Below are 27,692 nucleotides of genomic sequence, written 5' to 3'. Positions count from 1 at the left end.
TCTCTCTCTCTCTGTCAAGTAAATAAAATCTTAAAAAAATAATAACAAGGATAAATGTTAATGTTAACATTAATGTGAATACATTTTAATGCAAAATAACTATTTTTTCAAAATTTTAAAAGTCCAGTGAGAAGAGTGTCATTGTTTTATATTTTTGCAAATTTCTTTCGTGTCTGGCTTAATAGAAGACAGCTGGGTTCTCATAGATGTTCTGCATTCCATCTGCTCTGACATCACATGGCTTACAACCACCTCTGGAAAGTTCTACTATACGTGTGTGACGGAATAAGAGTAGAAAAGGCAAGTCACATCCAAATGTTATGAAAGTAGCTCTGACTTCATGAACCGCCCCCAATGATCTTGGGCATTCCCCGGAGTACCCGGACCCCACTTTCAGAATTTTCTGATATAGATTATCATTTTAAAGATTGTATAGAATCTTAGAATAGGCTTGTTGTTTTAAAAACTGTACAGAATCTTAGACTAGGATTCTACATCCTAGGATTCTATACAGTCTTTAAAATGGGGGCACCTGGGTGGCTCAGTGGGTTAAACCTCTGCCTTCAGCTCAGGTCATGATCTCAGGGTCCTGGGATCGAGCCCCACATTGGGCTCTCTGCTCAGCAGAGAGCCTGCTTCCCTCTCTCTCTGCCTGACTCTCTGCCTACTTGTGATGTCTCTCTCTCTCAAATAAATAAATAAAATCATTAAAAAATAAAATAAAATAAAATGATAATAATGTAAGGATAATAAAACATGACAAGCATGCAGGATGCCTGGGTGGCTCAGTCGGTTAAATGGCTGCCTTCGGCTCAGGTCATGATCCCAGAGTCCTGGGATCGAGTCCCATATCGGGCTTCTTTCTCAGCAGGCAGCCTGCTTCTCTCTCTGCCTCTGCCTGCTTCTCTGCCTACTTGTGAGCTCTCTCTGACAAATAAATAAATCTTTAAAAAAATATGACAAGCGTATCCAACAGTCATGTACTAGAACTGCGTATGATCTGATTTGATACACACCAGCTCTGCCTCGGAACCTTGGTACTAGGATAGTATACCAATGTTCCCTATAGTTAATGTTTATTTGTGACTGGAGTAATTGTAGTTATTTTGAAAGTAATCTTTTGTTTTGTTTTTATCTTTTGGGAGCTCGCAGGATTCCATTTCCTGGAAGTTTAAAATCTTTACCAAAGATACATCAGGCAATTGAAATCTCATCATTTTTTCCAAGAAAATGGTGAGCTTGCTGAAATGTGACTTCTGGCTCCATTTCATATCTGAAGAGTTTCTTCTGTTTTTTCCTTTGGTTACCGCTTCTCACCTTTTTGCTTCATGCTTTGGGAACTCTTGTTATTCAAAGCAGAGGCATTGAATACATACCTTCTCTATTTTTATGTTAGATTCTGAATTTCAAAAACGGATCTCTATTTATCCTGCACTTGCTGATTGAGTTGTCTGTCCGATCAAGTCCTCTTTTCATTGCTTTGAAAAGAAGTTATTTGGCCTAGTGTTTTGATTTTAGACAGGCGGTTCTTATTGAACAAATGCAGTATTTTCTAAGTTAGATTATTTTCTAAGATTTTCATTTTCTTTCATCTGTTTCACATTAATGTTTCAGTCTTCTAACACCACGGAATATTTTCAGAGGCTTGGGGCTCAGTGTTAAGTTTTTTTGTTTGTCTGTCGGTTTGGGTCCCTGAATTATATTTGCTGATATATATTATTGCTGCTTGGGAGCTCTGGCTACTAAAATTTACCCTCTATATCTTGTTCAAATATGGAGAAAACTCACCTGAACTTAACCCACCTGAAAAGCAGGTAGGATAAGGATGCCACTCACAACATCCCCCTTACTATTCTAGGTACTAAGAAGTATCTCCTCAAAGTCTACAGCCTGAGAGTACCCCTGTCCTGGGAATGACCGTAAAGAAATTCAGGGCTGGAGCAAAGCTCTACAAGAACAGAGCAGAGACTTTGTATACTGTTCAGTGAACAATGAGGACAAACCCTAAAAAGAGAAAGCAGAAGAGCAGGGCACCGTATCCTTGTCATTTGATGGGACAGAGAACACCAGGCAACGAATCAGAGTGGGATCAAGACTCTCTTTTGTGGTTACTGGGAAAGATTCAGCTGTTTTCAGGTAGCATTTTAAAGGAAGTGTGGAAAAGCAATGGTGGTTGTCCGAATTGCTTCACTTTCCAGAATTAGCTATCTAACGGGCTCCAGAAGATCCAAAAAGGTTAGCTATTTACTCATTAATTTAATCTAAATCTGTTTACTTATTAACTCCCTATGGGCACAGTGCCTACCAAGTTGGTGTTTTGTTTTGTTTTTCAACATTAACAGCAGCAGGGGATCTTTGACTTTCAATAACAATTTTTTTTTTTTTAGCATATTCTGTTAGAAAAAAAACTCCAAACCAAAGACTAACAGTCTTAATGGCTTCATTATCAAGAGGTACTGTATTAGCCTCCTCTACAAATTCCCACAATCGTACCAGCTTAAAACAACACACATTTCTTGGCTTAGCTTAGTTCGGAAGTCTGAAATAGGTCAGCAAAACTGTGTGGGGGCTCTAAGAGAGAATCCGTTGCACGGTCTTTCCCCACCCCCAGAGGCTGCCTACATCGCTTGGCTTGACCACCTCCTCTATCTTCAGAGCCAGCTGGCAATATCTTCTCTCCTCTCTGACCTCCTGCCTCCCTCTTCTAAGGATGCTTGTAAGGAATTGGGCCCACCTGAAAAATCCAGAATAATCTCTCTTCTCAAGATTCTTAAGTTATTCACATCTACAAAGTCCCTTTTGAATGTGAGGTAACATATTCAATGGTTCTGGGGATGAGGACAAGGACACTGTGGTGGTGGTGGTGGTGGCATTATTTGGCCTGTCACAGTTGCTGTTCATTAAATGTTTTCTATGTGGCAGGTACTCTACCAGAAGCAAGTCCTGTAACTTCACTATTCTTTAAAGCAACAGTGTGGTATTGTTACTGATAAGAAAATGGAGGCCGAGAGGAGATCAGAAGACCTCTCCCCTAAACCCCAGCCACTTTGTCCAACTGCCTACTTGACATCTCCACTTGGATGTCCCATAGTCCTCTCAGACTTAACATGTCCCAAGTAAGCTCTTGTGATTTCTCCCTACAACCTACTCCGCCAGCAACAATCCCCATCTCAATAATGGCACCATCCTTTCAGCTGCTCAGGCCACCAGAATCACTCCATCTCCTCTTTCTTGTACCTCTCGCTTCTGATGGGTCATGAAATCCTGCTAGCTCTCCCCTCATCACATGGGCAGAATTTGACTATGTCTCACCATATGCATGGCTACCTACCCACTCAGGTCTCAGCTCTCCTCATCTCACCCTTGGATGATTAGAGCAGGTTGCTAATCAGCCTTCCTACATCTGCTCCGATGCCTTTCTGCCTCATTTAGAAGAATAGCCAACGTTCCATTCTATCATCTTCAAAGCCCTATATGATGTCACTTCATCTCCTACATCTCTTCCCCTTACTCACTTCACTCCAGCTGTATCAACCTTCTTGCTGTTCTTTGATATTTCAAAGCATACTACAGCCCCCCGGGCTTTGCATTTGCTATTTTCTCCATGTGGAATACTTTCCTCTAGATATTGGCATAATAAGCTCCCTCACCTCTTTAAGGTCTTCACCCAGATATCATTTCATAGGAAAGCCTTTTTAACCCCTCCATCCCTAACATTTTAAAGATTTTTTTTTAAAGATTTTATTTATTTATTTGAGAGAGAGACAGTGAGAGAGAGCATGAGTGAGGAGAAGGTCAGAGAGAGAAGCAGACTCCCCATGGAGCTGGGAGCCCGATGTGGGACTCAATCCCGGGACTCCAGGATCATGACCTGAGCTGAAGGCAGTCGTCCAACCAACTCAGCCACCCAGGTGCCCCAATCCCTAACATTTTATATTAAAATAATACCCCTCTATTCCTAACATTTTATATTCCCACTTTCTGTTTTATGTTTCTCTTTGGCACTTATCTCCATCTAACCTACTATTTACGTGACTTACGTCATAGGTAGGCATATGTGTGAGTATACACTTGTGGTAGCTAGCCTCCAAAGTGACTCCCAGTGAGTTTCACCTCTTGGTGTTCAAGTCCCCTCCCATGTTGAATAGGGAAGACCTCTATAAGCAAGATCATATGTACATTATGTATACATATATATTATATATATCTCATATATAGATGCATACATGTATATTATATATCTGTTATGTATATACATAATCAATCAGAAAAGATGGTGCATGACTCCAAAGCTAAGTCTTAAGACATCACAGCTTTTGCCTTGTTCTGTCTTGGATCACTGACTCCAGAGGAAGCCACCGCCCATGTTGTGAAGACACTCAGGCAGCTGTAGGGAGAGGTCCACATAGAGAAGAAATGAAGCCTCCTGCCAACAGTCAGCATCCACTAGCCATCCGTGTAAGGGAACCCACTCAGAAGTAGATCCTTTAGCCTCACTCAAGTTTTCAGATGACTACAGCTCCAGTCAATGTCTTGACTACAACTTCATGAGAAACCCTGAGCTAGAATCGAGCTAAGCTGGTCCTAAATTACTGACCCAAAAAAATATCGTCAACCAAACATGACTCTTTCTTCCAACCTTACCTCAGTTGGAAATCTCTTTAAAAGTCTCAGCAGCATTTGGTAAATCTAGGGTGTTTAAATGTTTTATAGTGTTGTACTGTTCACATTCCCTAGTGAAAGAGAACAATCTTTATTTGTAGCTAAAATCTTAATACCTGTGAAAGGAAAAATTCAGTCTTTTCCACACTGACACACGAAATTTTCTGTGACAATTCTGGTTTTAATTTTTATTTATATTACAATTTCCAAATTGAATCTGAATATAACGTACCTTATATGAATACCAGTGTCTGTGTGTGGACACTTAAACTATATAATTGGTGCTTTGTACACACTTTGATCTAGAAGGCACTTACCTGTGGTCTTCATGGTAATGTCTGAGAAGCTTTCAGGGAAGATACTCTTTCCATTTTACAGATGAGAAAATCGATTGTCAAAGAAGTTGAAGTATCCTCTTAAGATTACATGAGTAAGGAATGGCCAATCTAGAATTTCTCTACATTCTCATTCAGTTCCTCACATTGCTCTGGACGGTTGTTGGCAGGGTTTGTACTGACCTGAGGTAATTAGGTCAAGTGCAGCAGGAACTCCAATGAGTCTGGGGAGAAGCTGGGTTCCTCTTGCACCAGGAAGGATTCCTAATGTGACTTCTGGGAAGCCAATTCGAGCCTATCAAAGTTTGAAGACATGAAGATCATAAGAATGAGATGACCTGTAAAATCAAGGCAACCATTCCCTTGGATTTCCCACACTCTTGAAAACACTGTTTCATAATATTCAGCAAATATTCTACAGGGAAAATGAGTCCATATTCTACTTAATTAACAACATAAACAAAGCTGTGCTTCATGTTGAAACACATCTCTAACTTCTTACACATTTTTTCTCTGACTCCATTATGAGCTGTTTGGGCCAACAAAAATGATATTCTCCAGAAACAGCTTTATGGAGCCCTAAAAGAGTGAGGCAGCCAAGAAATTAAAAAAGACAACCCACAGAATAGGAGAGAATATTTTCTAATCATATATGTAGAATACATAAAGAACTTTTCAACTCAATAATAAAAAGACAATCCAGTAAAAAAGGGGCAAAGGCTCTGTACAGACATTTCTCCAAAGAAGAGATACAAATGGGCCAATAAGCACATGAAGAGATATTCAATATCATTAGCCATTGGGAAAATGCAAATCAAAGCCACAAATTCACATCCAATAGGATGACTATAATAAAAAGACAGACAATAACAAGTGTTAGAGAGGAGGCAGAGAATACAAAACCTTCATATATTGTTAGTGGAAATATAAAAGGGTACACTTTGAAAAACAATTTGGCAGTTCCTCAAATGTTGAACATAGAGTCTCCATATGACCCAGCAATTCCACTCCTGGGTATGTACACAAAAGAAATGAAAACATGCCCATCAAAAAAAAAAAAAAGTACACAAATTTTCATAGCACCACTATTCAAAAATATCAAGAAAATGGAAACAACCAAATGTCCATCAATAGATGAATGGAAAAAGAAAATGTGGTATATCCATACAAGGGAATATTATTAGGGTGTAGAAAGGAATAAAGTACTGATACAGGCTACAGCATAGGTGAACCTTGAAAACATTATGCTAAGTGATAGAAGCCAGTCATAAAAGACAACAAGCTGTATGATTCCATTTATATGAAGTGTCTAGAATGGACAAACCCATACAGACAGAAAGATTAGTGGTTGTCAAGGACTGGGGGAGAGGGTAGATGGTAGGTTACTCCTAAAGAGTATGAATTTTCTTTTTGGGATAATAAAATGTTCTAAAATCAACTGTGGTAATGGTTATACAACTCTGTTAATATGCTAATACACCATTCAATTGTACACTTTAAATGAGTGCATTACATGGTATTTGAATTATATCTCAATAAAGCTATTGCAGAAGAATAATCAGGCAACAACCTCAGTCCAGATAAGAGAGTGAGCTTGAGCTTGAGTCCTTTATCATATGCCTCTCCTGGCTATTTAAAAGTGGGTAAAGCTTGGGGCATCTGGGTGCCTCTGTTGGGTAAGTGTCTGGCTCTTGATTTCAGTTCAGGTCATGGTCTCTGGGTTGTAAGATCAAGCCCTGCATTGGGCTCATGTTGGGCATGGAGCCTGCTTGAGATTCCCTCTTTCCCTTTCCGTCTGTCTGCACTGCCTGCCCTCCACCATCTCCCCCCCCCCCCCCGCCACTGCCGACTTCCGCACCCCCCACCCTGCACACATGTTCTCCCTCTGTTTAAAAAAAATTTTTAAAAGGCTAGAGCTCTGTTAGTCATCTTCTAGGTTTAATGCAGACTGTCATTTACCCCCAATGCAATGCCCACAGCTCCAAAATAAATATCTGAGCCTCTCTCACACAAGGCTTTCCTAACAGTCAGTCATGATTTTTTCCACCACTATTCATCCCCATCCCCGGCTGACTTATTGCTCATAAGTCAGTGTTAGATCTGCACTCCGTGTGCAGAAGGCACATTAAGAGGGACACAGAAAAAGGAGCACTTAGGATATATGTCTTTATTCATAAGCCTTTATAAAAATTAAAATGCCCTAAGTGGGGCGCCTGAGTGGCTAAGTGGGTTAAAGTCTCTGCCTTCGGCTCAGGTCATGATCCTGGGGTTCTGGGATTGAGCCCTGCATCGGGCTCTTTAGAGCCTGCTTCCTCCTCTCTCTCTGCTGCCTCTCTGCCTACTTGTCATCTTTGTCTGTCAAATAAATAAATAAAATCTTTTAAAAAAAATTAAAATGCCCTAAGGAAACAAATAAATTATGGTATAGCTATAAGACAAAATTATGTAGCCATTTAAAATGATAGTTTTAAGGACTATTTACAATAAGAGTAACAGCAAATTTCTCATCAGAAACCATAGAAGCCAAGAGGCAATGGGATGATGTATTCAAAGCATTTCAGTGTTTTTACTTTCAGGTAAAAACCTACTTTCAGGTAAAAACCTGTCAAACAACAACTCTATACCTGGCAAAACTAGCTTTTGAAAATGAAAGTAATTTAGGGTGCCTGAGTGGCTCCATTGGTTAAGGGTCCAGTTAAGTGTCTGACTCTGTTTCGGCTCCGGTCATGGGTCATGAGATGGAGCCTAAGCAGGGCTCTGAGCTCAGAGGGAGTCTGCCTGAAGATTGTCTTCCTCTCCCCCCACCCCCAACTTGTGCACACAAATGAGCACATGCACTCTCTTTCTCTCTAGAATAAATATATATTTTTTAGAAGATAGCAAAGAAAAAAAAAAGGTGTAAGAAAAAAAATACTAGGTAGGAAAAAGACCAGAAGAAAACAAAATAGGATGCTAATAGTAGTTATTTCTGTACTGTGGGTTTATGGGTGATTTTAGTTTACATCTTTACAGTTTCCTGTATTTTCTAGTCTATTAACAATGATCAGTATTATCATTATCATTATAAAATTATGTTACTTATAGCGGCACCTGGGTGGCTCAGTCATTAAGCGTCTGCCTTCACCTCAGGTCATGATCCCAGGGTCCTGGGGTTGAGTCCCACATTGGGCTTCCTGCTCAGCAGGAAGCCTGGTTCTCCCTCTCCCACTCCCCCTGCTTGTCTCCTCTCTTGCTGTGTCTCTCTCTGTCAAATAAATAAATTAAATCTTTAAATCTTTAAATAAATAAAATCTTTAAAAAAAAAAGAGAGAAAGAAAACTATGTTATCATAGACTGGTATCACAGACTTCATCTACATATCTAATAGCCCAAATTGTATCTATCTACAGAAACAAATGGATTTACAGTTTTATGCTATTTTCAAATCAGAAATTGTCTTCTTAGGGACTGATAATTATGAGGGACCACAAAACTGAAACCTATGAGATAGGACATAAAATTTTAGGGGCACCTGGGTGGCTCAGTCAATTGGGTGACTACCTTCAGCTCAGGTCATGATCCCAGGTCAGGGTCCTGGGATAGAGCCCCACACTGGGCTCCCTGCTCAGTGAGGGTCCTGCTTCTCCCTCTCTGTCTGCTGCTTCCCCTGCCTGTGCTCTCCTGCTCTGTCTCTGTCAAATAAGAAAAAATAAAATCTTAAAAAAATTTTTTTTTACAGTACACATACTCAGGATGATAGTCAAAATATTTTCTATCTCATACTGCATGAGCATGAGGAACCTGGCCTAAACCATACTACTGGAGCAGAGTCCTGGTGGCTGAGTAGTGACCCAGGACTTCCCCTTTAGGTGGTGGATCATAGGGAGACCCAAGGGATAGGGTGAGGGGAATCAGTTGGACAGTCATGGGGCTCAGGGTAATAGCTATTCACCCATTGGAATGGACATATTTTCAACAAGTACTTCCACTGTGCTGGGGCAGAGCAGCAGAAAAACCAGTGCTAAAAATACATGAGTTGTTACCCAGTGAGCTCACCTTTTAAAATGACCACCCCTGAGGCATGCACAGCATTTAGATTTTGCCTTAAAGAAAAATCCCGCACACCAGGCCCCATAAGGAGTTTTAGCTGTTACCTCTGCATGGGCAATCCTATAGTGACAGCCCAGGGCCAGCTCCAGTCCCCCTCCTAAAGCCAGGCCTTGAATAGCTGCCACCACGGGCTTCTCATTTCTCTGTATTTCATCTACTACATGTCCCAGGCCAAGGTCAGACATTCTTGGTGTACCGAAGCTGTGGATATCAGCCCCTAAGAACACAGACAAGGGAAAAGAAAGCTGAGAAAGATTTGGGCTCTGTTATATAATGATAAGGTAACAGACAACTCTCAAGGAATCTCAGACTCTTAGGGTCCATGAAACATTTTATCTTTTGGGTGGACACACACTGAAGAAAGAACAGCCTAGGAAATGTAGAACAACATGAGAGAAAATCCCCAAATCTTTATCAGGAATCCTGTAATCTTCTGAAGTCTGTCTTTCTATATGACAGGTAGCTACCCTACCTTTAAATAATTAAGGGGCACCTGGGTGGCAGAGTTGGTTAAGTGTCTGACTTGGTTTCAGCTCAGGTCATGATCCCAGGGTCCTGGGATCGAGCCCCGCATCAGGCTCCCTGCTCAGCATGGAGTCCGCTTGAGTCTCTCTCCCTCTGCCTCTCATACTCATGCTCTCTCTCTAAAATAAGTAAGTAAAAATCTTTTTAAAAAAAATTTTTAATAAAAATTTAAAAACTCAGGGGGCACCTGGGTTTAGTCGGTTGAGCACCGACTCTTGGTTTTGGCTGAGGTCATGATCTCAGGGTCATGAGACTGAGCCCCAGGTGAGACTCCACATTCAGCAGGGTCTGCTTGAGATTCATTCCCTCTCACTCTTCCTCCTCCTCTGCCTCTCCCCCTGCTTGAATGTGTACTCTCTCTCTCAAATAAATCATACATAAAAATCTTAAAAAAAAAAAAAAAAAAGTTTAAAAGCCCAGAGAAGGGGAACAGAGATTCTGAGGTTGAGCCAGCCCTTCCTAATCTTTTGCATAGTATTGCTCACCAACCCTATTCACAGCAAGTTAGACCCATTGTTAAGAGTATGAAAGCAGGGGCGCCTGGGTGGCTCAGTGGGTTAAGCCGCTGCCTTCGGCTCAGGTCATGATCTCAGGGTCCTGGGATTGAGTCCCACATCGGGCTCTCTGCTCAGCAGAGAGCCTGCTTCCCTCTCTCTCTCTCTCTGCCTGCCTCTCCATCTACTTGTGATTTCTCTCTGTCAAATAAATAAAATCTTAAAAAAAAAAAAAAAAGAGTATGAAGGCTTTACAACATAAAACTTCAGCGGGAAACACATACATATTTATGAATTACATGTTCATCAACCAGCTTGGAATTATGTTTTCATAATAGATTTTTTTTGTGATCAAGAAAACTACCAACATTTATATGTTTTCCTAATCATAAAAATAACACATGTGGGGCGCCTGGGTCGTTCAGTGGGTTACACATCTGCCTTCGGGTCAGCCCCAGAGTCCTGAGATCCAACTCTGAGTCGTGCTCCCTGCTCAGTGGGAAGCCTACTTCTCCCTCTCCCTCTGCTGCCCCCTCTGCTTATGCTCCCACTCTCTAATAAATAAATAAAATCTTAAAAAAACAAAACATGTATTACAGGAAATTTTAAAAATATACAAAGTAATAAAGAACATAAAGACCACCTCAAAAATCACCACACAGAGATAATAATGTAATATTTTGGAGGAATTCTTAGTTGTTTCCCAGTGCATATATGTAAATGGCTTTGTGACCTTCAGTAAGCTATTTATTTAGCCTTTAATCTCAAAACCCTTCTTAAATGACTTTGAATTAAACAAAAATTTACTGTAATATACATTTAACAATACTGAGAGCATTCTATAACAACACTTTTCATATTTTCCTTTTTTCACATAACATTATAAATACTGAGCATTTTCCCTATACATTATCTATCCTTTAAAAACATTAAGCAAGGGTGCCTGGGTGGCTTAGTCAGTTCAGCATCTGCCTTCCGCTCACGTCATGATCCCAGGGTTGTGGGATCACGCCCATGTCAAGCTCCTTGTTCAGCAGTGAGCCCACTTCTCCCTTTGCCTGCCACTCCCCCTGATTTTGCACGCTTGCTCTCTCTCTCTCTCTCTGTCAAAGAAACAAAATTTGGGGGGGGGGGGGAAAGGGCAGCTCTTTCTGCCCATGGGTCCTGTCCCTGGGCTTTTATAAAATCACCTTTTTGCATTCAAATAATTAAATAAATGATATATAATATGTCTATTATTGATATATTATATATTATACATAATTTATATATTATATTTGATATTTAATATTATATTAATGTATTAATATAGTTATACTATGAATATAATATTTAAGATATATAAATACGAATAATATATAAATATATGATCTATAAATAAATAAATATTTATTTATTTATTGGTACAAGTTAAAAAGTTAAAGCAATCACTTCATATTCAGCCTATTCATGTTTTTGTTTCTACCTGCTCCTTACCTAGCATTATGGTTTTTTCTTACCCATTCATCATATTCCTATTCTAATCTAGTGTTATTACAATTATTCTTATAAAGATTCCTTTTGCCTTAAGAAAAACAAGATCTATTTCACCCTGTAACTTTAGATTTAAACAATAATCATATCCTGATAGCAATTAGCACATACTGGATAAATACTTTACACCTAGTTTAAGTGTCTAACAATCCCCATTTTACAGGTCAGGAAGTTAAGGCTTTGAGATGTTAAGTGGCTAGTTCAAACATATGACCAGTTAATTACTGGTAGAAAAAGGATTTGAACTTGGGCAGTTTAACTACATAGCCCATATTCTTAAATGTTATACTATATACCTCCTTCCACTTGCAGCATAAGGTTAGTATTATTATCCCATTTTACAGAAACCAAGGCACAGATAAGAGTACAGTGATTTCACTGTTTAACTGTGTATTTCTGGCATATAGAAATGTAACTAATTTTTGATATTGATTATATATCCAGCAAAATTCTCATATTAATTCTAGTAGTTTTCTAATAGATTATTTTTATTTTCTGCAAACACTATCATATCTTCTGAATAATGAAGTTTCATTTTTTCCTTTCCAATCCCTATACCTCTCATTTGTTTTTCTGGCCTTACTGGGCTGGCCAGGGCCTGGAACACAATGTCAAACAGAAATGGTGATAGCAGTTAGCCATGTCTTGTTCCTTTCTCAGAAGGAGAGCTTTCAGTTTATCATTTTATCTGATGTTTGCTGTAGATTTTCCAAAATGGATTAAGACATTTTCTTTCTATACCCAGTTTACCAGGAACTTTTATTTTTAGTACATGTCAGATGTTACCAAATGTTTTTTCCTGCATTTCTTGAAAAAAAAGAATTACGTTTTTTTCTTTTCCAATCTTTTAATAGAATGAAATCAATTAATCTTCTAACGTTCAACCAATCTAGTATTTCTGGGGAAAAAGTGATGTCTTCTACTTTTTATTCTTTGTTAGATTCAATTTTATAAATATTGCTCAAGATTTTTTATATCTAGGTTTGTGAATGAAACTGGCCTTTCATTTTGCTTTTTTTTTTCCCATTGCAAATTTCATTCACAAATTTTGCTTTTTCATACAGGCCTTGACAGGTGTTGGTACCAAGGTTATGCTAGTCTCACATAATGAATTGGAAAGTGTATTGGATTGAACTTATGACACTTACTTTATTTGGAAATAGGGTCTTTGCAGATATAACTGAGTAATAATGAGGTCGTACTGGATAAGCATGGATCTGTCTCAGCTCAGGGAAATCTGGACACAGGGGAGAGGACTGTGGGAGAGAGGCAGGGAGAGGAGTGAGATAGTAACAAGCCAGGGAACACCAAGTGCTGCCAGCAACCACAGAAGCTAGAGGACACCAAGGAAAGATTCTTCCCTAGAGCTTCCAGAGTAAGAATGGCCTTGCAGATATCTTGACTTTGAACTTCTACCCTCCAGAACTATGAGAGAACAGATTTCTGTTGTTTTCAGTCACCTAGTTTAAGTCATTTGTTACCGTAGCCCTAGGAAACTAATATGGAAAGTGTTCCCTCTTTTTATATTCCCTAAAAAAAAAAATTGTGTAAAATTAGAATATTTTCCTTGACTTTTAGTTAGGGCTTGCCAAGAGTCACCTGCGGCTAGAGTTTATTTTGTGAGATTTTTGATTACTGGCTCAATTTCTTTAATGGCTTTCTATTTCCTCATGAGTCCTATTGGAAAGCCATAATATTTTCATAATATTTGTGTTATCTTTTTTAATGGCTACAGCATCTGTAGTGATAGCCCATTCACCATTTCTCATGTATATAGTGTCTTCTCTTTCTTTTTCTTGATCAGTCTTCTCCAGAGGTTTGTCAATTTTACCAGTCTTTGGAAGAACTAATTTTGACCTAATCTTGAATCACATTTGTTTCTATCTCATTAATTTCTCATTATTCCCTTCCTTCTACTTCAATGGGTCTGTTTCATCGCTTGTTTTGTTAGTTCCTTGATACAGATGCTTAGCTCATTATATTTCAGTCTGTTTTTTTTTTCTGATAAATACCTTTTCGCTTATAAATCTCCTGTTAACTTTGCTTTAGCTGTATCCTTCAAGTTACATATGTCTCATTTTCTCTATCATTTAGTTCAAAATATTTTCTAAATTCTATTATAATTTCTGCTTTGGCTCAGAGATTATTAAGAAATGAATTTAATTTCTAAATGTATGGGTATTTCTAGTTATAGTTTTGTTATTGATTTCTAGTTTAATGACATTGTTGTCAGTGAATGTATTCTAAGTGAAATTTATTGAGACAAATTTAATGAAAGTCTAGCAACTCCTAATGCTTTTCTAGGAGAATAATTTTTTCTGTCATTGAGCTCTAACTACATTCTCTCTTTTCTACCTCCTTTCTTACAAAGAAATAATCAAGTTCTACATAATTGGGATCCCTCTCTCCATGCCACAAAGCCACTATCTTCGGCTCCTGACCTCAACTTTTCAAACAACAAAGTAAGCCATTTAATAACTGGTTAACGTTCGGCACAGTATTTGAATCTCTCTCAGGCTCATCTTTCTCTTCCATGAATGGAGATTTACTGAGGATTAAAATATAATATGTATAAAAATACTGTTTTAATTATTAATAAATAAATAACCTATACAAATGGCACACAGTAAGCAAGGTAACTGGTAACTACTATAATGATTAACATTTCTACATTTCTTTATTGTTATGATTCCAATACTTATTTCTTCTCAGGTTTCAATGAACATACATTAAATTCCCTTGGCTGCAGTAAGTCCTATCCACGTGACTTTTTTCAAAGGGCATAAACATAAACTAGAGGGTATTATGCTAAGCAAAATAAGTCAATCAGAGAAAGACAATTACCATATGACCTCCCTGATATGAAAAATTTGAGAAACAAGACAGAGGATCATAGGGGAAGGGAGGGAAAAATGAAGCAAGACGAAACCAGAGAGGGAGACAAACCATTAGAGACTCTTTTTTTTTTTTAAAGATTTTATTTATTTATTTGACAGACAGAGATCACAAGTAGGCAGAGAGGTAGGCAGAGAGAGAGGGAGAGGGAAGCAGACTCCCTGCTGAGCTGAGAGCCCGATGTTGGACTCGATCCCAGGACCCTGAGATCATAACCTGAGCCGAAGGCAGTGGCTTAACCCACTTAGCCACCCAGGCGCCCCTAGAGACTCTTAATCTCAGGAAACAAGCTGAGGATTGCTGGAGTGGAGCAGATTCGAGGGGATGGGGTAGCTGGGTGGTGGACATTGGGGAGGGTATGTGCTATGGTGAGCACTGTGAGTTGTATTAGACTGATGAATCACAGACCTGTACCCCTGAAATAAATAATACATTATATGTTAATTTTTTAAAAAGATTCTATTTATTTGAGAGACAGAGAACAAAATGAGAGAGAGAGAGAGAGAGAGTACACAAGCTTGTGGTGGGGGGCAGCGGGGAGGGCAGAGGGAGAGGGACTAATAGACTTCCCCCTGAGCAAGGAGCCTACTATGGGGCTCAATCCCAGGACCCTGGGATCATGAGCTGAGCCAAAGGCAGATGCTTAACCAACTGAGCCACCCAGGTGGCCCTACTATCTACCTTCTAAATAGAGAAATTGAGGTTCAGGAGATAACAGGGATTTGCCCAAGCTCCCATAGGGTGGACCTATATGCAGAGCAGGTATGTACCAACATACCTGCTAGTGGCTAGTGTTAGTATATATTAGCAGGTATAACACCCAGCAAGCCTGGCACTATATGTCTTCTAAAGGCTCAATCCAATATAAAAGAGAGTAAGATTAGAATTTCCTCTGGGTCTCCTTGTGACTATGTCTCTACAATGTTTGTCATTCCCACTCAAGTCTCCCATATCCTTTACCCGCCCTATGGCATTACCCACAGAGACGGCTCATGCACTATCAGTATCAGTTTGTGGCTGGTTTCTGGAGACAGCAGGAGAGGGTTAGAGACTGGTTACCTGCAGAGAATTTGCCATCTGCTCCACAAATCACAATGGCTTTTACTGTATGGTCTGTTAGAGCTTTCTGCAGTCCCGCTTTTATTCCATGGAGTACAGCTGTACTAAAAGAAAAAAAAATACATGAGGCATTATAATTTAATTTCTACCATCTCAGTGTTTTTTTCCTTTTCTAACAATGAAAAATGAAACATACACACAATGGATAAAAACCTTAGTTACTTACTATTCAGCTTTCACTAATTTAATCAACTGATAATATGTATGTCAGGGCGCCTGGGTGGCTCAGTTGGTTGAGTCTGCCTTCAGCTCAGGTCATGATCCCAAGATCTGGGATCGAGCCCTGCATTGGGCTTCCTGCTCAGTGGGGAGCCTGCTTCTCCCTCTCCCTCTGTCCCTCTGCCCCACTCATGTTCTCTCTCTCTCGCCCACTCTCTCTGTCTCATATAAATAAAAATCTTAAAGAAATAATATATATTTCAACTGTGAATTAAGTACGAAGCTAAATAAATGAATAAACTTTTTTAAAAATGCGTTTTCCTGAACTTTGTTGTAACTTTGACCACTTAGAAGCAGCACTTATCAATTTTAAAATATTATTGTACACACTCTATGTACAGGAAAAGGAGTTTACAACATTCTAGGAAACAACAAAATATTACACCATATGTTGTAATAAAAGTACAAAGAAAGTGATGTGGACATTTACAAAGAGAAGAACTTACAATTTGTCATCCTAGCAAAATATAAGAAAACTGAAATAGTCTAAAAGAAACAACCTAAGAGATGTGTCAGGGGCTTCAAGTCACCCCAAATATCCAGCCCTTTCCACTTTCTTTCAAGTATGACACATCTAGTTTTTAGCTGGATACATGACTGCCCAAAGTGAAGACTACATTTTCTGGCCTGTTATGCAGTAAAGCAAGTGTAAGGCATTAAATCCTGGACAATAAGATGATACTTTAAGAGTCCTTAAAGGATTGGGAATGCTTCTTTTCTTTTCCTTTTCTGGCAGGAATGGGGATGTGATGGCTAGATCATGAGCAGCCATCATGGACCAAGAGGTGGAAGTCATGTATTGAGGATGGCAGAGCAAGAAATAAACAGACGGGGTCCCTGATGACTGTGGAGCAGTCATACCATTCTAAGACACTGCTGTGAAAGAAATCAACCTTTCCTTGTTTAATCCACTACTCTTTTGAGTTGTCTGTCTCTGAGAGCTGAAACCAATACTAACTAATTTAAGAGGCAAAGGCAAAGTCTGGGAAAGAAAAGGCATGTAACAGACTGCTACATTTCCTTAATGAGGGAGTCATCTACAGAAGAGAGTCAAGATTAAATGAGTCTGCTGAAGGAAAAGAGAGCTGAAGGTAAATCCTCTGGATACACCCTCATTGAAGAAGTGGGAGAGGCTCAGCAGAGTGATTTAGTACCAAGGGAGCAAAGATCAAGAGAGGAGAATTTGCCAAGAAGTAGAGGATCAATGAGTGTTAAGGGTTGGGGAAGGAGGAGAACCTGGGAAATGTGATGAGGAATTGCTTAAAGGAAAAATGACAGAACCAGGGTCCAATTTTGCACTGGAATTCTAAGCATTCTGGGTAAAATATCTATTCTAGTATATATAGGATGAAAAAGAAAAAAAAACAATTTTTTTTAAAAAACCCAACAAACTGCTAGAAAAGCCAAATTGCTCAGATCAACAACTATGAGTTAAAATATCAGGAAATAAAGGAGATACTGGTATATATTAACTCCTTTTTGCCTAGTTACTTTTCATCATTTAACCTAGATGACACCAGACAAAACCTCTTGGCTTTGACTGGTTAATTAGAAACCAAATCTACCAGGAGTACCTGGGCTCTGTTGGTTAAACACTACTCTTGATCTCGGCTCAGGTCATGATCTCAGGGTCATGGGACTGAGACCCCCACACGATCCCCCCCCCCACCACATCCAGCCCCATATGGAGTCCCGAGCTGCTTTGGTGCTCAGCAGGGAGTTTGCCTGAGATGCTCTCTCTCTCTCTCTTTCCCTCTGTCCCTCCCCCTATGCTCGCTCACTCTCTCTCCCCCTCTCTCCCTAAAATAAATAAATAAATCTTAAAAGACAGAGGAGGAGGTGAAAAAGAAAGAGGAGGAGGAAGAGGGGGAGGAAAGGAAGGACAGACAGAAGGAAGGAAGAAAGGAAGAAACCAAATCTGCTAATGAGATTTGGACCCAACCAGAACACTCAGAAGTTCAAAAGGCAAATATTTCCTCTGGGTAAATAATGGTTGCAAAAGTAGCCAAAATCAGTGCCACTGAGGACAAGAGTCTAGCTTCCCCCCTTTCAACCAAACTCTACTCTTTTACCTCTTACGGTCTCGCTAATTTTGCAAAAATCAAACACAGGGAAATGAAAACGGCTATAAACAGGCACAGCTTTACCAGATTCAATCCGACAAAGGGACCACAGCCTTGCAGCAATGAGTTTACATGGGTTAAGAAATAATTTTCTCTGGCGCCTGGACAGCTCAGTTAGTTAAGCCATTGCCTTCGGCTCAGGTCTTGATCCTGGAGTCCTGGGATGGAGTCCTGGAATTAAGTCCTGGATCCGGATCCCAGCTCCACAGGGAGTCTTCGTCTCCCTCTGACCTTCTCCCCTCTCATGCTCTCTCTCTCTCTCTTAAATAAAATAAATAAATAAAATATTTTTTTTAAAAGAACTTCTTAAAAAAGCAAGACAAAAGAAATTATTCTCTCCCTTTAATATTGTCCAAGAGTGGAGAAATTTGAGTCTAGAGTAAAGATAACATTTTCATGGGTGCTGAGCAAAGCTCTTAACTTCTGTGGCTTTAGGAGGTCTTTCATGTGACAGTTTTTTTAAATCCAAAGGTCATCATATTAAGTTTGTAGCTTGTGACCAGCATTTTTTAAATCAAAGAAATAGAAGAGAAAAATAGAATATGACAAATCATACACCATGTAAGGATAAGGGTTCTGTTTTGGGAGGTTCGGAGCGGGGGCTGTTTGTTTGTTTGTTTCTGCCCAGTACAGAGCTTGAAATCACAACCTGCTCCCCCAGATTATAAGACCTGGGCTGAAATCAAGAGGCAGACACCTAACAGACTTCAGCCACCCAGGCGCCCCATAAGGGTAAGTTTTGTTTGTCCTACACTTCAGGATCTTCAGCATAGGTAAATTTCACCACAACATCAGGAGGTAGATACAAACTTTTCTCTTGCAGGGTGGGGGTGGGGGGTGGAGAAGGGGCAGGCTAAATACGAGAAATGTTTAAAATTGCTATGAGAAAATACTTCTAGTTATGGGTATAAGACTGTGAAACTTTTCCCCCAAGTTCGTGATGAGCATGGTTTGCCATTATGAGCAGAGGCTGACGCAGAGTCCTAATGTCTACTACCTCTAACTAAAACACAGACAAGTCCAAAATGGATATGTAGTCATATCACTTATATTTTTCTTCATCAAAACCAAAATAACAGATATTTTGCCTTTTTTTTCTGAGAATGGCAAGAAACTGGAGATATTCTTGTTATGATTTTATTCCTGCACCTTTTTTTGTATTATTAAATGCAGTAACTTGTATTAAAAATAAGAATTATTCTAATAATGATAAAATTGAATCTGATGACACGAAGATAAAAAATCAGTTAAAATTAGCAAGCCTCCTCATTCCAGTCTCTCTCTCTCCTTTTTTTCTATTAACATGTAATGTATTATTGGTCCCAGGAGTACTGGTCTGTGAATCATCAGTCTTACACAATTCACAGCCCTCACCATAGCCCAGCCTACCCAATGTCCATAACTCAGCCACCCTATCCCTACCCCCAGCCCCAGCAGCCCTCAGTTTGTTTTGTGAGATTAAGAGTCTCTTATGGTTTGTCTCCCTCCCGATCCAATCTTGTCTCATTTTTCCCCCTCCCTTCCCCCCACCCCACTTCTCAAATTCCTCATATCAGAGAGATCCTATGATGTTTGTCTTTCTCTGATAGTCCAGTCTCTTTTTTGCTCCAGTGGTATGTCCTAAGGATATTGACCAAAGGTCTTTCTGCTTGTTTTATATATTCTTCGTAAATTATAATTTCTGCTAATCCTACTCTCTGAGAATGGGTGCCTCTTTCCTGGTCTGATGGATCACTATCCTTTTAACAAAGATTCGCAAGAACCAAATATATATAATTAAACATTTTTTAAATAAAAACCAGAAAAACCACCAGTTTTGAAAGCACGGCTGTTTAAGTACACTGCACACATCTGTGTCAAAGTTTACCAAGGAAGGTGCTCCACGATAAAATCAAAGAAGGTAACTGCACAGTCGTTTTTTGGGAAATGCTACTTAATGCGCTTTCTCCAAACATATCTTCCAATGAAGCACCAAGGCCTTCGGTTTAGAACAGATCAGGAGAAAGAACTTTGCATTTCTCTGCCACATCACAGTTCACCTGTTCTCACTGCCTTGGCATTAATGAGGACCTTTGTTAATTTTTTTCTCCCCCCCCACAAATGTGAAGCCACCTTCTCATCAGCTTTTTAAATCTTTCAGTCACGTATTGGTAGGACGGCCTGGACTTGGGGCTGGGAAGTGAGGGATCAAGGTCGGGCCAGCATTGGTACCTTTGGAACAGAACATACACTCGAGAAGTCAAAGCTGCTAACAAGCAGAAGGGCTGAGCACGAAGCTGGCACGGAGGATCCGGTCCGGGCCCAGCTCCCCCACTTAGCCGCCATCTGCCCGCCTCTGAGCCTCAGTTTCCTCACTAGGGAAACAGCATCCGAGTTCGCAGCAACGTTCACAGAGCTCACCGAAGCCCCAGGCCGCGCCGCGCGCCGCCGTTCCGTCCGTGCCAGCGCCTTTCTGCGTTCAAACCAGCCGCGGGATGAAAGCCTCGGAGCGGGCAGGCGGCGGGGGGCTCGCCGTCCGCGGGCCGGAGGCGACCGAGCCGGTTACCTGATGGCGTTGACCGGCGGGTTTCGGAGGCGGATCAGCGCCAGACAGTTCCGCAACCGCGTGTACTCCGCCATGTCTCCTCGCTCGCGAAAGTCGCCTCCGTCTCCCGCCGCTAGGCTACGCCGCGTTCCCCCCCCACCCCGCGCGGGGCCGGCCTCGCGAGGAGGGGCGGCCGCAGGGCCAATGCGAGCCGGGCGCCGCCTCCCGCCGCCAGTCCTCCCACCTGCTTCTCCTCCCGCGCGACCCCAGCCCGGCTCTCGGCGGGCGCTGGTGCTCTCGTTCTCAGCGCTGGCTCCTAGCACGGCGTGGGTCAGAGAGGACGCTGGAAGAAGGCTGCGACCGTAAGCAAGTCCAAGTTTGCAACGCTGCCTTCTCTGGACAACTTCTGGGTTCGCCAAGCTGGCGGAGCTGTCCTCATCAGTTTTCATCTTCATGATCCTTCTCTTTTTTTTTTAAGATTTTTTTTTTAATTTATTTATTTGACAGAGAGACATCACAAGTAGGCAGAGAGGCAGGCAGAGAGAGAGAGAGGAGGAAGCAGGCTCCCTGCTGAGCAGAGAGCCCCATGCGGGACTCGATCCCAGGACCCTGAGATCATGACCTGAGCCGAAGGCAGCGGCTTAACCCACTGAGCCACCCAGGCGCCCCTTCATGATCCTGCTTAACAGGGATAGATACCTGGGGTCTTGCCATCCGGGCGATAGGACACAGGCTTGCGACATGAAATACAAGCACCATGAATTTGACTTAAACCGGTATGGGACCAACCACTTACAGAACAGTAATTTTATCTGGCTCACTATAACGGCGCAGCCTAGTGAAATGTGTGGGTATCTTATCTGCCCTAACCTCCTTTCTTTAAAAAAAATCCCCCCAGTTTTGTTGGGATATAATTGACATACATCACTATAAAGTCAAAGGTGTATCCCATAATGACTCATATCGATTGGAAAATGATTGCCGCAATAAGTTTAACAACCGACATCTCATATAGATAGAAAAATAGACAAAAGGGGGGTAAACCTCTTTTCTTCTTCTGCCATTCCTAAGCATCGTGATTTCTAATCATTCAACCTCGAATTGAGCAGCTATTAAAATAACCCAGACCCAGCCCCTTCCCTCCAAAAGCATACCACCAAAATAAGGTTTTTCTAGATGCCATCAGCTCTGGTGATCCTCCCAGTCCCAGTCAGCCCTTCAGGCAGTCTGGAAGTCTCAGAGGAAAACAAAATGAAACAATAGAATGCTTTTGTTCACTGGTGTTTCACAAATCTCAGCAATGATAAGGGACTGTTTTCATATTCTTTTACCTATTGGGAATAAAAACAGGTTCTAAGTCTCAAGAAAGTAGGATTGGCTTGAAGCCCTGGGAATAAGCAGCAGTTGGAAGGTACCCAACCCATCACAGACAGCCAATCTAGCAAGGACAGCCCTCATTTCTAATATCCAGCCAATCACATACAATGCAGTGCATGCCTCTCAGTGGCGGACAAAAGCCAGCTTCTACAGGTGATATCCATCTCTGATGCCTCTGAAAATTTGCCAACTTCTCAACTCCATCTTGCTCAAAAACATGATGTAAGATCAACAGTCGGCTCTGCCTGGGAGAAACTTCATGAGCAACCTAGCTTTCCTTATTCCAGGAAGTGACAGATTCAGCTTCATCTTCTTATTCCAGATACTGGTCTCTAGGGGAACAACTCACAGAGGCCTCCTAGCAACCTTGAGTGTCTCCACGAAGGCCATGTAGGCAAGACTGAATAGCTCTGAATGCCCTGAAGTTCTTCTTGGATCAAGAGTTGATAAGCATGGTGTGGAGTTGTCTCAAGGCAGGTTCTCACATCTACCTTGGAGGTGTGAGCCATAGGTCATTTCTTATCTAGTTCCCCAGTTTTAGTTGACTGCAGAACTTTCTCCCTGGTGCAAGCTGCTAACTTCTATGTGAATCTATAGAGCTGCTCAACAGTAATTTAGAGTTGGGCTCTTCACCAGGATAAGGACAAAGGTAAGCAAGCAAGGCACCCAGTGGGCAAAATGTAAGAGGGCACTCACTCTCAGTATCCTACACCTGCCCACCCCGCCCTTTTCCTCAGTAACAGAGCGACTCACTGTTCCTGTGATCTCTTATCTAGCTTCTCCTGGTTGGGGTCATCCTACGGGACCAGAGATAGGGAAGGTGACACCAAGTGAATCTTTCACTTGTCTGTGTAAATAATAAACTGTCTAAATCCATTCAGTCTCCTTACAGATCAAACCTATGGAAGTGTGGCAAGCCAATCTAGCAAGCGCCACCATGCTGCCAATGACAGACCACCTGACCATTTGATAGTCTCCTGAGCATTGCGATGAATTGTTATGTTCTTGAGTTGTCTTCTCATTTGTCCCAAGAAGTGCTACTTCACAGGATGTCATTTCTCTTGGCTAGTGTACTTCGGCATCAACTGCATGTTGAATATTAGCTTTGCTTAATTATGACTCTTTCACTGTTGTTGTGTTGCAACTAATGAAAATAGATCAGTTAATCAGAAGGGATGTGTGTGTGTGTGTGTGTTTAAGTAAATTCTTTGCCCAATGTGCGGCTCAAACTCAGGACCCTGAGATCAAGTGTTGCATGCTCTAGAAGAGGTTTTAAAATTATAAGACAAGGGGCGCCTGGGTGGCTCAGTGGGTTAAAGCCTCTGCCTTCGGCTCAGGTCATGATCCCAGGGTCCTGGGATCGAGCCCTACGTTGGGCTCTCTGCTCAGAAGGGAGCCTGCTTCCTCCTCTCTCTCTGCCTACTTGTGATCTCTGCCTATCAAATAAATTAAAAAAATATATAAGACAAATAAAAGAATGTAAATATAGAACTTTTGTGTGCTAGATCATGCAGATATGTACTCACAATAAGAGATGTCTATCTACTTGATTTGTGTTGTAAAACTTTATTCAATAGTGGCATGAAGCCATCAGGGCTGACTTCTCTGGTAAACCAATCCGATTATTCTGGAACAATTGCTTTTCAGCTGGAGTGGTAAAATCTCTCACATGTTCTCTTCCATGTGCTTCCCCCTTTCACTGTGGGACATAAATGGGCACAAGACCTCAGAGAAGGAGGGAGCCACAGATAGAAGCAGCCTGATTTCTCAAGTGATCTTGTATGACAGACTGGCCTGCTGACTAGAACCAACATGGACTGTCATAAGAGAAATAAACAAATTCCTTTGTTAAGGAATTTTAACCTGTCCTGTCTAATACAATGAAGAAATGGGCAGTGAATACACCCTTCCACAGTGAAGTTGGCTGACATTTGAGGAGAAAAGCTGCTCACATAAGTACTTGAAATAAGAGATGCGATATAGTGTCTGCACTGTGCCAGTATTATTAGTAATGACAATTTCTATAATTTCAAATGGCTCGCTTAAGTGTTGAGCATCGGAGATAACACACACACACACACACACACACACGGTATTCAGTACCTTCATGATGAAGATAAGCTATCAGGATTCCTAAAGAAGTCCCAACTGTGGCAGAAAAACGACTCAGTCATGACAATTATCTTCACTGATTAAAATGTGATCAAGGAGGTATTCTTTTTTTTTTTTTAGGTGTGGGTTTTTTGTTGTTGTTGTTCTGTTTTGTTTTTTAAAGATTTTATTTATTTATTTGAGAGAGAGAGAGTGAGAGAGAGTACAAGCAGTCATAGGCAAAGAAAGAAGCAGTCTCCCAGATGAACAAGAAGCCTGATATGGGACTTGATCCAGGACACTGGGATCATGACCCAAGCTGAAGGCAGACACTTAACCAACTGAACCACCCAGACATCCCTCAAGGAGGTATTCTTGAGCATATTTAAAGATCATGCCTGTAGGCTGCAACAAAATCTGAACTCAATGTAGCCAAAACTTAAACTGAGAGCCCATTCACTGCTATCTCCCATATTTCAACCTCTCAGTTTTTCAGAGAGCGCTGCTTCTCACCTATCATCAGCTACATCATATTCATGTTTCCCTAACTCACATTTGTTTCCCTTTTCCCTACCTAGAAAGACATTTTTCCCTTTTAAGTTTCAAATGATATTTTAAAAGGATAAGGGATTTTTAAATTGAGATCTAACTCACACACTATACAATTTATCCTTTAAAGTGAACAATCCTGTGATTTTTAGTATATTCACAAGGTATACATGATCACCACTCTCAAATTCCAGAACATTTTAATCATTCCAAGATAAACTTTGTACCCATTATGCAGATTTGCCTATTCCACATATTTTAAATAATTGGAATCATATAGTATATGGCCTTTGCACCTGGTTTCTTTCACTTAGCACAACATTTTTGTTTTAGGGAAGGAGTGGTTCCAGGTCTCTCCTTGCTTCAGGTAGTACCCTGGCTTTGTGGCAACACAACAACAGTGTTCATATGGTGTTTTCCCCATGTGGGTGTTATCTCTGCACTCCAAATTCCCCTTTTTATAAGGACACTAAATGACCCCATCTTAACCTGATCATCTGCAAAGACCCTATTTCTAAATCAGATTCCATTCACAGGTCTTGTTGGCTAGGACTTCACATCTTTTTGAGGGACAAAGGTCAGCCCATAACAGCCCCATGCAGTCACTGCTGTAGATGCCCTTTTAGGGGGCAGGGCAACACAAGGTCAGCTTGAGCTCCATAAGCTCCATAAGCAACCAGGTAGTCTTGGTATTTGAAGCTACAGAAATGGCAATGACTTCCACTCTTTCGGGCACATTTGTTTTTTTTGTTGTTGCTTATTATTTTTTTAAAGAAGGCTCCATGCTCAGCATGTTGCCCAACATAGGACTTGAATTCACAACCCTAAGATCAAGACCTGAGCCAAGATCAAGAGTCAGTTGGACACTCAACCAACCAAACCACCCAGGCACTCTGATTTTTTTTTTTCTAAAAGTAAGCAAAACTGTCCAGAATGGAGAAATATTTATCCTTAAATGACCACACAAGCTAGCTTTTTCCATAAGAATCAATCACAAGAACAAAGATTTGGACATTATCAGCCACACCCGAAGATACTAGACATGTTAGAAATTAAAATAAACAGGGGCGCCTGGGTGGCTCAGTGGGTTAAGCCGCTGCCTTCGGCTCAGGTCATGATCTCAGGGTCCTGGGATCGAGTCCCACATTGGGCTCTCTGCTCAGTGGGGAGCCTGCTTCCTCCTCTCTCTCTCTCTGCCTGCCTTTCTACCTACTTGTGATCTCTCTCTGTCAAATAAATAAATAAAATCTTAAAAAAAAAAGAAATTAAAATAAACAGAAAAGATGCAGGCTCCATCTGACTTTATTTTTTAGGGGAAGGGAACAAATTTCTTTAAGTTGACAGGATGCACACCAAAGTAATAAAAGGACAACATTTTGCAAAATGGGCTTTTGATGTTTCACAAGAAAAGGCTTCACACTTAAAATTGTGCAAGTTTTCTCCTTTTATTTATTTTTTCACTTGGATGTTCTGCAGAACACTGTCTTCAATCCTAACACCATATTGTGATTCAAGTGGTTTTTCCAGCTAAGTACATTAATGATAATAAACACAATAATACAAAGTCAAATAACTAACATTTCATTGTTCTCATGTTTTGCATGTCTGAACACACTTAATCCTCCTTGCAGTCCATGGATAAGGCATCATTGTTTATCAGCGTTTTATGGAAGAGGCACAGGGAGCTAACTTGTCTAAAGCCACATTGCTGCTCAAAAGCGGAACCGAAGTTTTAACCCACAGTGTCTGGGTCTGGAGGTTGCATTAGCGTGTTTTTAAGATTCGTCCATGTCACATAGTATGTATCAGTGTTTCATCTCTTTTAATGGCTGAATAATAGTTCATTTATGTATATATCACTTTTTGTTTATCCAGTCATCAATTTATGGGTATTTGGGTTGTTTCCATTTTTTTGCTGTTATTTAAGAAAAGATTTTATTTGAAAGAGAGAGAGAAAATGAACAGGGGGAGGGACAGAAGTAGAGGGAGAAGCAGACTGCTCAGCATGGGGCTTGACCCCAGGATCCTGGGGTCATGAATTCATGACCTGAGCCCAAGGCAGACGCTTAATTGACTGAGCCACCCAGGCACTCCACTTTTGTGCTGTTGTGACTATTGCTGCTATGAACATTTTATGTCCAAATTTTTAGGTAAATATGATTTTAATTCTTTTTGGCATATACCTAGGAGTAGAATTGCTGGGTCATATGGTAACTATACATTAACTTTTAAAAACAAGTTTTCTTTGATCGAACTGTAATTGACACAAAGTTATATTAGTTTCATGTGTACAATATAATGATTCAGCATTTCTATACATTACTCAGTGTTCATCCCAAGTGTACTTCTAATCTCTTTTATCGACTCCCCGACTCCCCGCCCCCATACCTCCCCTCTGGCAACCACCAGTTTGTTCTTGGTTTGTTTGTTTCTTAAATTTTAGAGGAGTGAAGTCATATGGTATGTCTTTTCCTATCTGACTTGTTTTACTTAGCATTATATTCTCTAGCTCCATCCACATAGTTGCAAATGGCAAGATCGGCCCTGAAGTTGAAAAGATAAGAATTGTAGAACTGAGTGTCTAGTACAGAAATAAGTGTATATATTTTTTAAAGGCTTTATTTATTTGATAGGGAGAGAGAGAAAGAGAGGGAACATGAGCAGGGGGAGGGACAAGGGTAGAGGAAGAAGCAGGCTCCCCAGGAGCAGAGAGCCTGATAAGGGAGGACCCTGGAATTATGACCTGAGCCAAAGGCAGATGCTTAACCAACTTAGCCACCCAGGCACCCCAGAAATGAATGTATATATTTTTTCTCTTTTCTAGTCTGAGAATTGCCTTGGAACTATAGAATGTGTGTCTGTCTCCTCTGTGAGTGTTCAAAGTGTGTAGATGTGAGATGCATTACTACAGCCATTTTGCCACCTTGTAGGAAGCCTGGCATAAGCTGAAGCAGATGTTACTGAAAGCAGAGTAGAGAGGAGAAGAAGAATGGGCCATAAATCATATCCTGAGTTTCTGGAAAAACCAACCCTGATCCTTTGATAACAGTCCATTTACAGAGATCAATACATCTCCTATTGTTGAATTATGTTTTGCTGTGTTTTGTGAAAGATGCAAAGAGGTGCTGCCCAGACTACATGGAAGGACTTGCTTCAC

General features: G+C 40.7%; 1 protein-coding gene across 8 annotated transcripts in view; it reads right to left on the bottom strand.

Annotated features, from left to right (window-relative positions):
* Window positions 1-20,685, bottom strand: part of EHHADH (enoyl-CoA hydratase and 3-hydroxyacyl CoA dehydrogenase) — a 49,399-nt gene extending 28,714 nt beyond the window's left edge. Inside the window, exons 1-4 of one of the 8 annotated variants that reach the window (XM_059163242.1) lie at window positions 20,540-20,685; window positions 15,593-15,696; window positions 9,131-9,303; window positions 5,181-5,292 (exon numbers count right to left, since the gene is read on the bottom strand). In XM_059163242.1, the coding sequence (XP_059019225.1) occupies window positions 5,181-5,292; window positions 9,131-9,303; window positions 15,593-15,696; window positions 20,540-20,613 (463 nt within the window). In that variant the 5' untranslated portion in view covers window positions 20,614-20,685. The other 7 variants (XM_059163243.1, XM_059163249.1, XM_059163248.1 and 4 more) reach the window with 7 other exon arrangements.
* Between the last annotated feature and the right edge of the window lie 7,007 nt (window positions 20,686-27,692).

Source organism: Mustela lutreola, chromosome 2, assembly GCF_030435805.1.
Source record: "Mustela lutreola isolate mMusLut2 chromosome 2, mMusLut2.pri, whole genome shotgun sequence".
In the NCBI taxonomy this organism is placed as follows: domain Eukaryota; kingdom Metazoa; phylum Chordata; class Mammalia; order Carnivora; family Mustelidae; genus Mustela; species Mustela lutreola.
Note: the sequence above shows the minus strand (reverse complement) of the source record. Positions and strands in the feature narration are given on the sequence as shown.